The 13,499-nt window shown below is 35.4% G+C and overlaps 1 protein-coding gene across 1 annotated transcript; it reads left to right on the top strand.

Moving 5' to 3' along the window:
• The first annotated feature begins 1,037 nt into the window (after window positions 1-1,037).
• Odam (odontogenic, ameloblast associated) lies at window positions 1,038-9,100 on the top strand. Its single transcript, XM_051198461.1, has 10 exons — window positions 1,038-1,144; window positions 1,245-1,286; window positions 2,087-2,134; window positions 2,724-2,966; window positions 3,369-3,413; window positions 6,134-6,238; window positions 6,851-6,898; window positions 7,564-7,635; window positions 8,685-8,846; window positions 9,071-9,100. The coding sequence occupies exons 1-10, from the start codon at window positions 1,073-1,075 to the stop codon at window positions 9,098-9,100; spliced, it is 867 nt and encodes a 288-aa protein (XP_051054418.1). The 5' UTR covers window positions 1,038-1,072.
• The last annotated feature ends 4,399 nt before the right edge of the window (window positions 9,101-13,499 follow it).

The following is a 13,499-nucleotide window of genomic DNA, read 5'->3' as shown; positions in this document are numbered from 1 at the left end:
CCTGGGTAATAGCTGTTTCACTAAGATCTATATTCTATCTGAATGTTCTTCTCACAGGAAAAGAAAAAAAAAAGCAGCATCACTTATGTAGTCTTGCATTTAGTAAAGGGTTTCAGGTTACTTGTTTGAGGTATCCATTTTTAAGATGATAAAAGGAGTGGAACAAAATTAGCCAAGGGAGTTAGTCATGACCAAGAAGAAACCAAGAGTGATCACAAGAAAATGTCTCAGGGGTAATTGAAAAGCATTACTTAGGGTGTGGGAGTACATATACCAGGACGATGAGGAGGAAAGGGGTTATTAGCTAATCCATTGTCTAAAACCCACTGAATCACTGGTCCCTTTCAATCATGATTGGTCCCTTTTTTTTCTGAAGATGGGTTTTAAATGTTAGGAGATGATCTGAAGAACAGAACTGAGAAAGAAAGGGACAGATCTTACAAAGGAGCAAGGTAAGATATCAAATCTTTGCTTTGATATTTTAAGAATCAAACTCTGATACATGACCGTGGTCACCCTGGTGTGTGCCTGGGAACTTTTTCAAGTAAAGGCAAGAGATAAGACACATCCACTAGTTATAGTATGTAACCCTACTGCTGCTTAACTGTTTAACTTCATTTCCTGGATTGGGAAAACAATGTTGCAACCGCTACAGTTAATCCTGGTGACTATTTTTAGACTTCTAATGGAAATTTTCTATTTGGCCTGGGACTGTTAGATATTTGTTGTGATACATTTTTACTGCAGGCATTAAGATCTTTCTAATAACAAGGAACAAGTAATTGATCCCATGCAGAGGGCCCCATGGACTGGAGGATGTATTCCTTTCAGTAAGAGGCTAACAGGGATATGGCCACATCACCTGCACCTAAATGAGCTTTAAGATCAAACAAATAATTTCCCCATAATTCTAATATTGAGAGATAGTCATACAGATAACATTTTTACTTTGAACCAAAAAACGTTAAGTAAATACAGAGAAACTGACTCAATGTGACAATGCTATGCCTTTATTTTTGACATGAAATTTTAAGCAAAGAATATCTTCTAAAGCTAAGTATTACAACTCATCATGGAAGTATATCATCTGAAAATGAAAATTTTAATTCTTCTTGGGCTCATAGGAGCTACATCCTCAGCTCCGGTAAGTGGTTTATGACATTTCGATTTCACCATGTAATCCTATGCAAGTGCCTTCCCTCATCATTTTTCTTTCTTTCTTCTTCTTCTTTTTTTTTCTTTAGCTTGTTTCACAGCGCCTACTGTCTGCTAGCAACAGTCATGAGGTTAGTTTAAGTAATTAAAATAATCTCCTGTGTTCTGAAAGTGAAAACATGTTGCAAAAACATAAAAGCCTTCATCCAGCCCACTGGTTCTTAAACATCTCCAAATGTATTTCCAGGCTGCATGGTTGCTTTGTCTACAAGGTGGCTTCTATAGAGCTGTTTTGTCTTCCTTATGTAATCATAATTTTTCCAAGTACATTATCATCTGTATGCATTGTTCCAGTTGTACTAATGTGGGTATTAAATACATATGTATAAACATAAAATACCAAAACCACTGGAATAAGCTAAAACTGTGCAGTCTCATTGACTTTGATGATCCCCCATGGGAGGCCTCTCCCTCCCCCGTGAGGAGTGGATGGGGGGGCATGGAGAGATGATGGGGGAATGGAAGAACAGGAGGGAAAGGGAACTGGGATTGGTATGTAAAGTAAGATGATTTTTAATATAAATAAAATTAATTTTAATAAAGGCACTATTGTCTATGACTAGAAAAGAAATTGAGAAATAACTATGCAAATAATTGGATTGAAATGTTCAAGCCATTTTTGTATACCACCTTGTTATAACCGACATGACTATTTTTTATTAACAACAATCATAAAATTTAATGCAAACAAAATATTTTTGGGCCTTGCTTTCAACTTTAACGACTAATCACTGTAATTTAATGCTGTCTTAGTGGAGAAATGTGTCAGTTCACACTGGAAGTGGATCAACCAGCTCTGACTTATGCTCTCTCTAGAAAACATTTCAGAATACATAGCCATCTTATTTTCCCATTGTCTCTCCTTTTCTAGTTACTCCTGAGTCTGAATAATGGTCGACTTTTACCACTGCAATTTCAGGTACTGCTATCTAAATAACCAGTTCAGAGGAATGTATCTCTAATGAGCATTTCTTATGGTATGGGATGAGAACATGCATCCATTTATATTGTTAAGAATTTGGTATGAGCTGGGCCATGGTGGCACACGCCTTTAATCCCAGCATTCAGAAGGCAGAGGCAGGTGGATCTCTGTGAGTTCCAGGCCAGCCTTATCTACAAGATTGAGTTCCAGTACAGACTCCAAAGACACAGAGAAACCCTGTCTCAAAAACCAGAAAAAACATTAATTCTGAAGACTTTTGATTGCAATAGTTAAGTATTTAAAACAAAGTCATATCTAATTAACCAAAAGGAAAAGGAAACGAAAAATATTAAATATAGTAAAATTGCTAAAGATAAGTGTGCTCTTTTATCAAGTCTTTGAATTCCATATTCTCATGACAGCTAAAAACTGGGAGGATTATAAGCAGTTGAGATTCTGTCTTTTTATAGCACAGAATATATAAATTGCCTACAGTTTTGTCTTTATTACTCAGGCTAGATTTCAAGTTCTTTTTTTTTTTTTATGTGAGAGAGTAACATTTCCTTTCTATCTTTGTTTCTCACAGGGTGCATTTAACCCCTGGATTCCTCCCTTCCCTGGGTTTCTCCAGCAGCAACAGCAGCAGCAGCAGGCTCAGATCCAAGGACTCCCACAGTTCCCACTCTCAACACTAGAGAGTTTTGCTGGGTTATTCCCAAATCAGATACCTTTCTCAGGACAGGTTGGGTTTGCCCAAGGAGGTCAGGCTGGCCAACGAGAATTCTCACAGCCACAGACACCACCACAGAGCCAACAAGTTGCTAACCTTGTAAGTTGGGCTTCTTCCATTTTGCTGCTGTAACAGAACATGAAGTCTCTTGTGAAACAGCTTTAAAATATGGCAGGAGTCTTATCAAGTCTTATTTCTCCTGTGCTGTTTCAATCAACATGGAAAATATCCCCTTATATTTTCTGATTTCTTAAATATAAAAGCAACATAAAAATTAATTACCCTAGAATATAGTTGGCAATAAGGAGTTAAAACACGTGAATGCATAATTTGCCTACTTTGTAACTCATGTAGAAAATAAGCTTTAGTGTAACATTGCTAATGCAAATGATACATGTGAAGCTAGCTCTAGGAAAAGGAGACCAAGAATTTTAAGTAACAAGTCAAGTATGATTTGCTTATGTGTTTTTCTGGGTTTGTTTGCTCATTTGTTTTCTTCAGATGTCTTATGTGTTTCCCTTCAAAGTGCCTCAAGATCAAACACAGGTGAGTGAAAAGAATTCCATGACAAACATGCAAGTGGCTTGTTGTGCTCTCCATAGCACCCTTGGGTCTCCAGCATCAGGGTTTTCACCTGTGGACAACACATCACTGGCGTCTATACATCTGCTGATGTTGGGCTGATGCTGATTCTTTAAGAACAGGCAGCTAAAAAGGGTCTCTAGAACCCTTGAATACCTATGGCATCGCTATGCAGAAGGGAAGGAATTTGGAAAGGCCAGTACAAATCTTCTCTACATTTAAGTGCTGAAATTGGGGAACAACTAAAGAGCAATACCATGAATGGACTTTGTACCCTTTCAAATTTGGTTTCAGAGAATCTTACATTTATATCTGATATGTAGATATAAATAAAACACATTAAATAATCATTTTTATTATAAATAACACTAATATACATTATTCAGCTGTTACAAAACTCCACTGAATACTTTCCCAGCCTCTTTGTATTTATGGTTTGACTCCACATTATAATCAACTTAAAATTTCCCTTTAATTAAAAAAAATGAAATTCATATTAACTAATACATTTATTATGTTAACATAGAAACTGTTGACACTAGGGTACCTAAATGTATAATACCTCAGATTCAAAGAAACAGGGCCATATATTTTTTTTATTTAAACTAGAAACAATCTTATTTTATATATCAATCCCAGTTCCCTCTCCTTCCCATTCTCCCATGCCCCCCACCAATCCCCATCCCATCCCTCTTCTGCTCCATAGAAAGGGTGAGGTCTTCCATGAGGGATCCTCAACGTCTGTCACTAGTCCCTCCCCTGTGTGTCTAGTCTAAGAAGTATACCTCCATGGGGAATGGACTCCCAATGTCCATTTGTACACTAGGTATAAATGTTGTTTCATTACTGGGTCCCACAGACTGCCCAGGCCTGCTAACTGACACCTATGTGCAGAGGGCTGGGCTTAGTCCTATGCTGGCTTCCAAGCTGTCAGTCTGGGGACCAAGAGCTCCTGTTAGTTCAGATCAGCTGTTTCTGTGGGTTTCCCCAGCATAGTTTTGACCCCTCTGTTCATTATTCCTCCCTTCAACTGGATTCCAGGAATTCAATTCAGTACTTAGCTGTGGGTCTCTGCTTCTGTTTCCATCAGTTACTGGATGAAGATTCTAGGAGGGCATATAAGAGAACCCTCAATCTTATTATAGGGGAAGGACATTTAAGGTAGCCTCTCCACTATTGCTTAGATTCTTAGTTGGCATCATCCTAGTACATCTCTGAACATTTCCCTAGTGTCACATGTCTCTTTTTAAACCTATAACAGCTCCCTCTGTTAAGGTATCTCTTTTCATGCTCTCCTCTATTCTTTCCCTGACTCACTTGAAGATTATTGACTTGTTGAAACAAAATTACACTGCTTGCCTCTTCTATAATTATGCAATTAAGTTTCACTCACATGGCCATTTCATAATAACATGATTCTAGACATTATCTCATTGTATGTCGTAAGTATGTAGAGAGTCAGATATATGACAAATACAATTACTTCATTTTAAGGACCAGGAAACAGTTTTAATGAGATTAAGTACCTTATCCCAGTGAATTAAATAGCTGAAATAGAAATCAGTCCTCTTCCCCCTTTTTAAAATTGCTAATCCAGTAGCTCTCTATTCTGGTTTTACATCAAAAGCTTAGTGAAAATTATAAATGCCTTAGGCCCAAGGTATCACCAACTTGACAGAAAAACACTGTTAAGTTTCTGAATGCTTAATGGGTGATTTTTTTTTTTTACTCTCTACAGGATAAAAACCTATGAGGCAAGTTTTTTCATTCAGAAACATTGTTGCAATTATCTTCAGACATTGTATCAAATATAATCATTTAATGATACAAATATAAAACAATATTTTAAAAAGTATCCGTGTTCTATGTTTCCTATTTTTCATACTTTCTTTATGTACATGCACATACAGATATAACTAGAAGCCAATATATGACAATATGGGTGGTGATACTTTTATTTATTTTTTGCTTCCTGAGTTTCTGTATTCTAAAACTCATAAAGTTTATTATTCTTAAAATACATTTAGATTTATTTATTTTATGTCTGTGAGAGTTTCACCTGTGTGAATTATTCAGGACCTTGAGAAGTCATAAATGGACTTTGGATGCCTTAAAACTGGCTGTGAGCCACCATGTGCATGCTGACAAGGGAAGCGAGGTCCTCTCCTGGAGGAAACAGTCCTCTTTACCCATGATCCCTCTCCATTGCCCAAGAATTACCTTAGTAAAGCAGAAATTATTAAGTATTTAATTTGATTTCTTTTTCACTCACTATAGCAGAAATTCTAACATCATGTTCTGTAGAATTAAAATTCTCAAAATTATAGAAAAAATACTACATTGACTATTCTCTCCTTGGATGCTTATATATTAACCTATGACTTGCATTTTCAAGATGCTATTTGTTAAAAGGATGCATGCTTCCTTTACTTAGTTGAATCTACCATATCCTAAATTGTTTAAGCATGAAACCTTAAAAATTAAGTCCAGTACCATCTTGGGTAAGAGTTGTTTCTAAATTTAAAAGTCACTGTAAAATGGCTTTGCATAGTTCAATTTTTGCTTGAGATGGTAGTTCATACCTCTAATACTAGCTTTAAAACATTACTGACATTAACAGAGTGAAAAGTATTGCTCATCCTGATTTAATGAAATTCCCTGTGTACTTCTGTGTTTACACATAGATGCTCGGGTACTATCCAGTTTACATGTTCCTTCCATGGGAACAACCTCAACAAACAGTCACATCATCACCCCAGCAAACAGGGCCACAGCTATTTGAAGAACAGGTACTGTGAGGGTTTGGTTTTAATCTGATTTGTTCAACTTCAGAAACATGAGAACAGAACAATGGAGGACGGTTAGTGCATGTCCCAGACACTTGACCTCACAGAATAGGGCATGGTGTCTCCCTAATAGCACACTATAGACTAAAGTGGCAATACACTAAGACTATAGTCTCAAGAAAAGAAGTAAGAAAATAATTCTAATAAAACCAGGTAAAAAAATGATTTTTTTTCTGAAATGGATTTTTCTCACATTCAAATCTATATGTATTCTTTATTTATTTATAAGTATGTATATGTGCTTATTATGGAAATACTAAAATATTAAAGATTTCAAAGAAAAATATTTGTGGTCACTAGAACTTAAAATAAAATTTGATAATTATGTATTAAATTTTCTAAATCTATCACACATTTTGAGAATTTAATTTAAATTCAGATCTCTCATGATACATATTCAAAAGATACCTTAAAATATTGATGGTTTTTGTAAACTAAAACATGTGGACTTCCAAAAAAGCATTTAGTTACTGTAAAATATAAGTAATCATGCCTCAGAATTTTATGACAAAAATCATCATGATAAATCTAATACCTTTCTCAAAATTCTGACAGATACCATTCTACAATCAATTTGGATATATAGCACAACAAGCAGAACCTGTGAGTAAATGCATAATTTTAATATCTAAATTACATATTTTGAACTACTTGCTTATCTATTAAATACATGGGGATCCTTTAGATGGAAAGCATCAAGAACAGAATTCTAGATGGATGAAGTTAGAATTAACCACACATTACTAAGGGAACATACATAAAAAAAAAAAAAAAAAAAACCAGAAAAAAAGATTTCCTATATGGACTTGCATGGACTTGTAGAGTTTGTGTTGGATGGTTTTTGAGAGAGAACACACAAGTAGTAGTCAGCTATGGAATGCACATGCTCAGAAAGTGGGGGTATTCTCTGATTGTCTCGGGGATAAGCTAGAAGGTAATGAAACAACTCTGAGGAGCAAGTCACCAACCAGGATATGAGGACATTTGTACTTGGTTTCTTACAAGTCTCTTTAGATGGCATTAGGAATTCTCATATGCCAAGCATTATCATGTTTAGAAACAGCCTCACTGAGGTTGAGGCTTTACAAACTTCCACATCTGAAGTAAAACTGAGCATCAGAGCAGTTTTCTTACACCCACAGAAGCCTTTCTCTTTCTCACATCTAAACTCTTTAGACACTGGAGTATGCTTAAGTGCTTTGGTTGGCAAACAGAATGCATACTGATCCATGACTGATTTAGCCATCCCTAACTTTCTGTTTCTTCAGGATGTACAAGGAGGACAGCAGCATTTAGCTTTTGACTCCTTTGTAGGTACAGCCCCTGAAACTCCTGGGATGGTAAGATTCCTTACAAAACCTTGCAGTAACTGGAAATTGACAAGTGAGAACATAAAGGTTCCCACAGTTGTATTCACTTTAATATAAACACTGTGTCTTAGTTAGGGGTTCTATTGCTGTCAAAAGATACCATGACCCTAGCAGCACTTATAAGGAAAACATTTAACTGGGGTAGCTCGCTTAGAGTTTCAGATATTCTGTCCATTATCATTATGGCAGGGAGCATGACCAGCACATGGTACTGGCTACATCTTAATCAACATGTAGTTGACTCAGACACTGGGCAAATACTTTGAGTATCTTGAACATAGGAAACCTCAAAGACCTCCACCACAGTGACACATTCTTCTAGCAAGGTCATACCTACCACAACAAGTCCATTCTCTATGAGCTTCTGGGGGACAATTACACTCAGAATATCACCACTGTTAAAATTACATCAACTATTTATCTTCCCCTATAATCTTTGTTAGTCAAGATCTAAAACATTCAGTTCCTCAACTATTAACTAAGAAACTTTTTCCAGGAACTCTTCTGTTTACCTTATTTGAAAACTGGAACAATATTGGCAGTTGATGGCTTAGAGAGGGAAAGCCATTATGCTTCAGTGGTGTAGTCACTGACTGCTAATCCATGCATTTATGGATGACCCATACTAGTGTGTCCAATAACACTGCTAATTGAAATCAGTGGAGTATGTTTTAAAAAAAGAAGAGGAGGAGGAACATAAGTTGAGAGGCAGACATGCAAAGAGACTCCAGAGAAAGATAGAAATGAAAGTGTGGGGTGGATATAAACATAACACAATGCATAGGATGCACATGTGCAAATTTCTCAAAGAATAAAATAAAAAGTAGGTATTGATATGCAACTATACTTATTAACTACAATCACAACATTTCTAAGATTGTTTATGAGCTGACAAACTAATATAGACACATATTGTTTAATGTGATGCCTGTTTGTGACTCTTAGCATTTTAGCCTCATATTTTTCCCATTTTAAACATCTACTTGAAACTGTAACCGCTCTGTTCTTAATTTCTACAGCCAACAGAAGGAGGGCCTCTGTATTCCCAAAGAGAACCAGTCAACTTTAAGCCTGACAATGCAGGAATTTTCATGCCTTCAACTTCACCAAGACCCAATGCTGACCAAGTTTTTACTTCTGCAATAGACCCAAGTATTGCCCCAATACTTCCAGAAGAGAAGGTAGGGTAGCAAAAGATTCACTTTATGAAATATATTTTCTCTATGGTACAAGTGAGAACTTAATTTGTAGGGTCAGACCTTGTAGCAAAAGTATAAGTAATACAACATCTGGCCTTAAATCTGGATAAAAACAGCTTACACATATTATTTTAAAACAAACTATCAGGATGTAATTTGACTTTTAATTTTAACATGAACTTCATGTTAATGTTCTTTCTCACTAGGCCAAGACTGATAACCTAAGAGAACCTTAAGACATTGTCTTAATCACTCGGAAGTTTTGGTAGGTATTTTTGCCAAAGTTATGGCTTAAATGATCTAACAATTAACAAAAATTTATCAGAAATTAACAAGGAATTCTTAGCATAATGATTGTGAAGAAACAAGTTAATGTATATATCTGCCTGCAAACCCATACCAACTATAAGAATTGATAAGTTTTAAAAATCAGAATTAATTTGTAAAGTCATATCTGCCTATACTATAAACTTGATATGATTCAAATAAATACTGAGCATACTGATTCTATATAAAAATAAAATTGCATCCACTTTATATAATCAGTACTCCCAAGTCATCTTTTCACTTTGCATGTAAAACATTGTGATAATGTCCTTATCCCACTATTTTAAATAAAGTATTAAAATAATAAAAGAACTGTATATTGACAGAGAAATTTCCAAAATTAATTAAATAATTATATTTAGGATATAACTCACTATATCCTAAATATAATCATGGATAGATGTTTGTCTAAATGAACTTAGTTGAAAGACATCCTAGAAATACTATAAATAAAAACACACATAGAAAAACATGGAATGTCATTTAATGGGTAAACTAAATGATAAAGTGTTCCAAATCTCTCATGAGCCTAATCTGATTATTCTGGAAGAGGCAACATTGAGTAATCTTCTAAAGAAAAGGAACAGTACAATCAGAGTCAGGGAATGTCCAGAGTGAGGAGCATCTATTTCCTCACTAATGTGCTGTTTGTATCATGCAAATCAATTGAAATTACAGCACCAAAATTTGAAAGGTAATTCAGTACAGTATGAACTTAGGTCAGTATAAAATTTTCAATGAGATATTTTTGTTTAATTAACAAACAAATTCCACAATAACCTAACAATTTTATTAAAAAGGACCTATTAATACTAAAACTCTGTTCTGTCCTACTTCCAGGGAGAAGATCTGATAGTACCTTGGCTATCTTTTAGATTATTTTCCTCTTCTACACTAATGGACATTCGTTTAATGGCATAAAACTGCTTCACTAGTCTCTAAATTTTTCTTTACTTATTATACTCTTTATGTCACTTAAATAATTCATCATGTAAGAAGTTCTGTCATTAAATGGCCATTTTTCCAAAGTGTCTGTGATTATGATTATATAATCTAGAAAATAACAATACTAAAAATAAAGCTCATAACAGCAAATTAATTTGATGACTGTATTAATAAAGGATGTCTCTAAAATTGTGTCATTCAAGAGAATAAATATGTACTGTCAATATATTTATGAGTGTTATGACTGGTAAGAATGGCATAAACTATGTGTCTTCCTTTCTCACATCAACATCTGATGGTTTTTCTTGGGCATATTCTGTCAGCTTGCTTATGATTCATCCTCCATGAAAATCATCCTAGTTTTGTTTTTGTTTGGTTCTGTTTTGCTTTGGATTTTTTGTTCGTTTGTTTGTTTGTTTGTTTAGGCAGAGTCTCACCCTATAAACTTGACTGTCCTGGAACTTAATAGGTAGATGAGGCCGGACTTTCTTTATATCAGTCAACCTGACCCTGCTTCTGAGTGCTGTGATTAAAGGTGTATACCAAATGCCTGGCCCTCCGAAATGGTTGAAAGAGATATTGGCTCTCAATATACCACAACTACATAGAAAGATGGATGTTGAATTCAAAAGAACAAAAGGAAGAAGCATGTTTGAGGAGACAGTAACCTACAGACACTGTGATACAGATTTTGAATTTCCTCACATTTGGTTTATAACCACCATGGTGCAACATGGTAAGGTGCAAGCAGACATGGTTCTGGAGCAAGAGCTGAGAGTCATACATTTTGACCTGCAGGCAACAGGAAGTGGTCTGAGACACAGGGTGTATCTTGACCTTAGGAGACCTCAAAGTCTGCTACCACAGTGACATACTTCCTACAACAAGGCCAAGGCTACCCTACAAAGACATACCTCCTAATAGTGCCAGTACCCTGTTTATGGTTGTCAATTACATTCAACCTATCACAATGTGACTCTGCACACATTAAAGGGAAGATGAATGAGTTAGTAAATTGATACACACTATGCTATTTAAAAAATTTGGTGTTCTGGGTTCTGCAGTGATCATATTTTGAAGTATCTTAGCTGTTTCTGCATTTAATAGTGTTGTAACTCTAGAATCTACTACTTTCTTTATAGAAGATCAACACTGTAAACATCTACTGTGCTTTCATTTTATTCTGTGTATTTTTCCCTGAGTTCATGAAATTAAGGAAAGTAATCCTCATTGCTTGGCTGAGCTCTCAATATCAGATATGACAAAAACTGAGCAGTATACCAGGACAGTGGTGACGCATGCCTTTAACCCCAGCCCTTGAGAGGCAGAGAGAGGCAGGGGATCTCCATGAGTTCAAATGCAGCTTGAGAAAGTGCCAGGAGAGGCTCCAAAGCAACATAAAGAAACCCTGTCTCAGAGAGAGAGAGAGAGAGAGAGAGAGAGAGAGAGAAAGAGAGAGAGAGAGACTGAAAGAGAGAGACAGGGAGAGGTATAACACTCAGGTGTTCAACAGCTAAGAGCATTGGAGCATTGTATTCCCAAAATTCCATCCATTCAGAAAATTATTTTTAAATTTACATGTTGTAATTCAAATCAAATACTGAAAATACAACCTAGAATACAGTATACCAAGTACCAATTTTTAAAGAAAATATACGTACAGGGATGCCGAGAGACTGGAGGGGAAAGATGAGTATGACAAAATCCTCTGTTCAAGACAACAGTGGAGAAATTAGAAAAAAGAGTGCAATCAAGTGTGACTTCAAATCAAATTGTGGACTTAGGGATATGACGAATGTAATTATATACACTTTTTACTTCTAAGATTATGCATTGTTGTTAGAATGACCAAGCAGTTGGCAAACATAAACTCAGTGTTCAATTGTGCATGGTTTTGGAAGCTGCCAGCATCTGATTCAATGCACTGATAATTTCTGGCCAACCTTCCTCCCTACTTTCTTTGTTAGCACAACACACATGAATTCTCCCTGTTCCTTTCAACTGTATCAATAAAATCAAATATACTTCTCATGCCTGGCTTCTTTTACTAAACAATGTATTTGTGTGTGTGTGTGTGTGTGTGTGTGTGTGTGTGTGTGTGTGTGTGATTTATCCCTGATGACATATTACATTGTATGGATAAATAACTCAGCTTCCTTATTAAGACTCCTACAACATTTGAAGTGTTTTTGTTACTGACCACTATTAATAAAGTTTATATCAATATTCTCGTTCACATTTTTTATAAATATGTATTTTACAACACTAGATGTCAGAAAGTAGGGTAATGCCATAGGATAAGAAGATAAAGACACTGTTGAACATTTTATTACAATTTATAAGTGTGGCTGTAAACCATACCAGCATGGGGATTGTGTATATAAATTCTAGTCCCTCTAACTAATAGCCAGTATTGAAAAATGCCAGATTTACAAAATCATTTCCATTAGTTCTTCTGCCACACACCCAGTAAGTGTTAACCTTCACACAATTTAGCTTCAGTTCTCCCTTCTTTCTCTCATAAGTTATTGCATGTACACCTCTATTCCACCTTTAGTAATGTTTCTATTAGCTGACTCCTTTGAGTGGCTAATAGTGGAGCTTTGGATTCTATCTTTTTAATTTTAGCTACTTTAATACAAAAGATAAACAGATGTATTGTGGCTTTATTTTGCATTTTCTTTGTGTCTGTATAATGTTCTATGCTTCATAGACATTTTTTTCTTCTATTTTGAAGCTTACTGCTTCTGTATGTTTCCACATTCCTGTCAATCCCTTGAAAAGTTATTCTAGTTATATGGGATTTTATCTGCTGACTGTAATTGTTAGATTTTCCGTGGGTCTTTTCTACTGATTGCTTTTGCTTTAAATGTTGTATTTTTTTTTGTTGTTGTTGTTTGTTTCTTTCACATATCTCTGCAGAGTTTTGTTTGTGTGGTAACTATCCACTGACTATACAAGTAATGAAACAAAACTCTGGAGTTCAAATCTTCTTCCTATGTCACATGGTTCTCAAGCTTCCTAATGCCACAACCCTTAAATACAGTTCTTCATGACCCCCAACCATAAAATTACTTTCATTGCTACTTCATAACTGTAATTTCCTTAGAGTTATGAGCTATAATATAAATATATGATATACAGAATATCTGATATGTGACCCCTGTGAAGGAGTCATTCAACGTCTAAAGGGGTCATGACCCCCATTTTGAGAACCACTGCTCTAGAATGTCCCTGTATGCTGATCTGATAGATTGATAATGTGGTATTTGTTAGCAGTTATTTCTTTTATGAGAGATGAGATTTATCTGTAGGTCTAAAAAGCAGTTAGAAATGACATTGTTTAAGAAAGTGACAATGGTA

Source organism: Phodopus roborovskii, unplaced genomic scaffold, assembly GCF_943737965.1.
Source record: "Phodopus roborovskii unplaced genomic scaffold, PHOROB, whole genome shotgun sequence".
NCBI classification, from domain to species: Eukaryota; Metazoa; Chordata; class Mammalia; order Rodentia; family Cricetidae; genus Phodopus; species Phodopus roborovskii.
The sequence above is the reverse complement of the archived record's forward strand: the minus strand, read 5'-3'. Positions and strand labels throughout refer to the sequence as shown.